Here is a 4,844-nt window from a genome sequence, read left to right as displayed (position 1 = left end):
CGGTGAACGTGTTAGCAAACATGACGGTGAACGTGTGAGTTCAGTCTTACTTTACAGTTGTGGCAGCAGATGCCGTCAGATGAACACTGAGCTCCCGGGATCAGCTGACAGGTGGAGGCGTTACAACAGGGATCATCACACTCCTGACCAATCAGAGCACAGCAACACAGGTCACAGAGGTCACACAGGTGAGCAGAGACATGTAGGACATGTAGGACAGGTGAGTACCTCCATCAGGCCGCAGTCACACTCTTCTCCTCTCTCCACGTAGAGGTTTCCACAGCGAGGTCCTCCTAACAGAAGATCTGGTTCAGGAACGTTGAACAGACACATTCCTCCTCCATGAAGTAAACTGACAGACAGGTCAGAGGAACTGCAGCTGCTGAACTGCTGACCAGGCATGAACCTGAGGGTCACACACACTCACCTGGGTCAGATCACCTGACACTGACCAGGTCAGATAATCTGACACTGAACCAAGGTTAGATAATCTGACACTGAGCCAGGTTAAATAATCTGACATTGAACCAAGGTTAGATAATCTGACAATGAGCCAGGTTAAATAATCTGACACTGAAACAGGTTAGATAATCTGACACTGAGCCAGGTTAGATAATCTGACACAGACCATCTGACACTGGGTCAAGTATGATAATCTGACACAAATAATCTGACACTGAACCAGATTATTGAATCTGACACTGACCCGGGTTGTATAATCTGATACTGACCCAGTTGATGGCTCCATGATGCATCCTCCGAGTCGTGGTTCGTTCTGGCAAGAGCAGCGACGTTCTGCTGTGTCATGACTCATCCCCAAGTTGTGACCAAGCTCATGAGCAACAGTGGAGGCCACGCCCAAAACGCTGACCAGGTGATCCTGAGAGAGAGAGAGAGAGAGAGAGAGCATGATGAACACTATGATGATGATGACCACACAGTGGCGTGCACAGTTAGACACTAGGTGGTGCTACAGCACCTGCCGTTGCCCTCTGGACCAAGCAAGTGCCCTTTTGAAAGGTCGTTGTTATTTTAAACAGTGTATGTGGCCCATGCTGACATGATCATCCATAAATTCTGCATGATTAAAAGCGTGTGATAATATTGCCCTAATTAATATGCCACCGCTCCTCCTACGCCGCACACACCTCTCTTCCTTTGTCAACGTGAACGCGCAGAGCGTGCACAAACGGAGGCGCGCTGCAGCAGCAGTGCACATCTGTAGCCCGCACACACCTGCTCACGGCCCCGTCCCACCAGCCAGGTAACACATAAATGAATCGAGTCGAGTGTATTGTTTGCCCCCTAAGCCTCAGTTGCCAAGCTATAACTTGCATTGTTTTGTCTCTGTTGTGAAGTAGCCTGTCTCATACAGCGCCACCACAGCTGAGCATAAATTAGCCGACTGCACATCTGCTTAACAAGCTAGACGCTAGCTAATCACTGATATGACGTGATGACCAGCACACAACTAATGTCGGCAGAGTTTGTCATTAGTACAACATGTGAATCTATCAGTACATTTAAGCTGAATATTTAGTATTGTGTAGGTTTACATTAGGCTTACATTAGTGCCTGTCATGTTTTCTCACTGCTATAATAAGGCAGCCCATAGTTCCACACGCCAGAGAAAGTGCCATTATTTTTTCACTGAGCACCTGCCGTCCGAAATGTCTGTGCACGCCACTGTGAACACATGACGGTGAACACATGACCCTCACCACGTTGACTCCACCTGACCGGTCTCTGGAGCACATGGACGCCTGAGATGCCATCCCCACCGTGGTGCCGTCAAAGGCCCCGCCCCTGCACAGTGAGAGGTCAGGTCAGGGGTGACACACGGACACGTCACATGTTTGTTTTTAAAACACTCATACATGACCAGCTGGGCGTTGTCATGGCGAAGGCGGGGAAGCAGCTCTCTGCTTCTCCACTCCAGGAAGTTGTTGAGCGTGTCCTTCGGACTCTTCTCCACTCGGATCTTGTCTCGGTCGCTCCAGACCTCCAGACCAGTCAGTGCCACCCGCACATTCAGAGGGCGATAGAACTGAGGGTGAGAGGGTGAGAGAGAGCGAGAGAGTGAGAGAATGAGAGAGTGAGAGAGGCAGTCAGAGGCAGAGGTCAGAGGTCAGACGTCTCACCCAGTCCACCTGGTTGGCCACGTCCATCATACGGTAGATGATGGTCTTGTTGTTCTTCTGGTAATTCATGAACTGTGAGGAGGAGAGAACACTGTGAGCTGCTGCCACCTGCTGTTCATACATGTTACTACAGGACACACACACACAGGGTGAGAACCCCACACACACACATACGTGCACGTACACACACACACACACACACACACACACACACACACACACACACACACACTGACCTCCTGGTGGTCAGCCACCAGCACCAGCTCAATGTATTTGGTCTCTGACAGGATGTCCCTCTTTCTCTGCAGACAGAGGACAGAAGACACATGAGACAAGACAGAGGACAATGTGTTTGTGTGTGTGTGTGTGTGTCTCACCCTGTGTGTGTGTGTGTAGCTGTGGATGGGGGGAACAGCAGTGTGATAAACCCCACAGTGTCCAGCGTCACCACCCTCCAGTGGACTGGCGGAGAACAGCAGGTGGACTCCTTCTTCATTATCTCCTCCTCCTCCTCCTCCTTCACTCCCATCCCCTCTGCTCTCCTCCCCCTGGTGGAGGAGATGGTAATGGCGGTCGTCATCCTGTGGCTGCAGCTCAAAGCTAAGCGTGGCGTTGATGACGATGACGCCGCTGCAGGAGGAAACACAGTCAGGTGAAGCTGGTTTAAGACCTCAGTAATCCAGCCTCTGCAGCGCCACAGGGGTCAGAGGTCACCGAGCTCACTGATCCAGATCAGGATTTTTCCACAGAAAAAAAATGCTGATGTGTCAAGACACACAATGAGCTGAAAATCTGTAAATCCTGGATCAAACTGGAGCACTGCTGTTTTTCTGTTTGTGACCCGATGAACTCACAAACAAACAAACAAACAAACAAGCAAACAAACAGACAAACACGCAAACACGCAAACAAGCAAACAAACAGACAAACAAGCAAACAAACAAACAGACAAACAAACAAGCAAACAAACTAACAAGCAAACAAACAAGCAAACAGGTAAATGAACCAATCAGAGACTGACCTCAGTCCGGAGCAGGTGCTCAGAGCCACCCTGGACTGAGGGAACCCTCGGATGCTGCCGTGGTAATAACAGTGAGTCTGTGGACAACAACAGAAGCAGCTGTCAGTCAACACGAAGATGCATCACACATATCATAGAGAGAGAGGGCGGGGCCTGGGCAGGGCCTGCACTGACTCACCACAGGGTCGGCTTTCAGAGACACGCCCGTACCGTTGGACAGGTAGAAGAAGACATTTGGAGGTTTGCGCAGAAGGTGACTGCAAGAAGACAGCAGCCCATCATCATCACCATTTTCATCATCACCATCATCACCATTACCATCACCATCACCATCATCGTCATCATCATCACCATTACCATCATCATCACCGTCATCACTACCATCATCATCGTCATCATCACCACCATCGTCATCATCATCACATACCATCATCATCACCATCATCGTCATCACCATCACCATCATCACATCACCATCATCACCATCATCACATCACCATCATCACCATCATCGCCCCCTGCTGCTGAGAACCAGCCTTACACTCAGGCTCAGTCAAAGGACTTTGGTGTTACAAACTTCAGTTTCCTGTTGGACATTGAGATAAAGACATGAACATGTATTTTCCTTGTGTCTCCATGTTTTACTCAGTATGTCAGGCTGGTCCTCAGCAGCAGGTGGTGCTCACAGCACATTCAGCTCTCTTTACTGAGACTCACTGGTTCTTCTCCAGGTCGAGCAGGAAGAGGCGTCCTCTCACCTCCAGTCCACACTGCAGTCTGTCTGGATGTCCGTCCTGAAACACAGGAAGACAGTGTGAGATCCACTCACTCACTCACTCACTCACTCACTCACTCACTCACTCCACTCACTCACTCACTCCTCACTCCCACTCACTCACCTCACTCACTCCCTCACTCACTCACTCACTCACTCACTCACTCACTCACTTTTTCTGGAGGATGGGGCGGGTCTGAACATATCCGTTAACCAATCAGTCTATTTTCCTGTCTGTTGTTGCAGCTGCTGTTCAAAGAGGAGATTCCTGTCCTTTTCTGTGTGTGTGTGTGTGTGTGTGTCTTTTCAGCAATATTGTGTGTGTGTATATTAACCAATGTGTGTGTGAAGTGTGAGGCTGTGTGTGGATGTGAGAGTGTGAATGGATACGTGTGTGTGTGTGTGTGTGTGTATGTGTATATTTGGGTGGAGTTTTCCTTTAAATGAGCAGAATTCCCCTCTGAGGCGTGTTTGTTTTCTCAACCATGTTCTGAACTGTGGTGGGGTCACAGCAGACGGGTGGGGTCGTTTTGTTGGCTGAGTCATGTTCAGTACCTCTGGGTGGTGACTGAACCTGGCGCCCCTTCAGGAAGAGGTTCTGTGAAGCTTCTTTAACAGGCTCAGCTAAAAATGTCACACTCACTCACTCCACTTTTACACTCTCCACACACACACACACACACACACACACACACACACCCCACACACACACACACACACACACACACTCACTCACTCACTCACTCACTCACTCACACACACACTCCCAGATGGACCAATCAGAAGCTTCTAAACAAATCTGTTCTGTTTTTCATCAGACCTCGATGAGCGAGAGCTCATTTTTACCCTCCTGTGTTTGCAGCCTCTTTCACCATCTGTTAACACTCTGTGTGTGTGTGTGTGTGTG

The 4,844-nt window shown here is 49.5% G+C and overlaps 1 protein-coding gene across 1 annotated transcript; it reads right to left on the bottom strand.

Annotated features, from left to right (window-relative positions):
* Positions 1 to 50: 50 nt before the first annotated feature.
* LOC122763058 (disintegrin and metalloproteinase domain-containing protein 12-like) lies at positions 51 to 3,986 on the bottom strand (the record flags this gene model as incomplete). Its single annotated transcript, XM_044018162.1, has 11 exons — positions 51 to 143; positions 229 to 406; positions 732 to 880; positions 1,722 to 1,806; positions 1,878 to 2,047; positions 2,142 to 2,213; positions 2,378 to 2,443; positions 2,519 to 2,771; positions 3,163 to 3,239; positions 3,341 to 3,419; positions 3,880 to 3,986. Coding segments are annotated over 11 exons (1,329 nt in total), but the record flags the coding sequence as incomplete, so codon positions are not given.
* Between the last annotated feature and the right edge of the window lie 858 nt (positions 3,987 to 4,844).

Source organism: Solea senegalensis, unplaced genomic scaffold (assembly GCF_019176455.1).
Source record: "Solea senegalensis isolate Sse05_10M unplaced genomic scaffold, IFAPA_SoseM_1 scf7180000016391, whole genome shotgun sequence".
NCBI classification, from domain to species: domain Eukaryota; kingdom Metazoa; phylum Chordata; class Actinopteri; order Pleuronectiformes; family Soleidae; genus Solea; species Solea senegalensis.
Note: the sequence above shows the minus strand (reverse complement) of the source record. Positions and strands in the feature narration are given on the sequence as shown.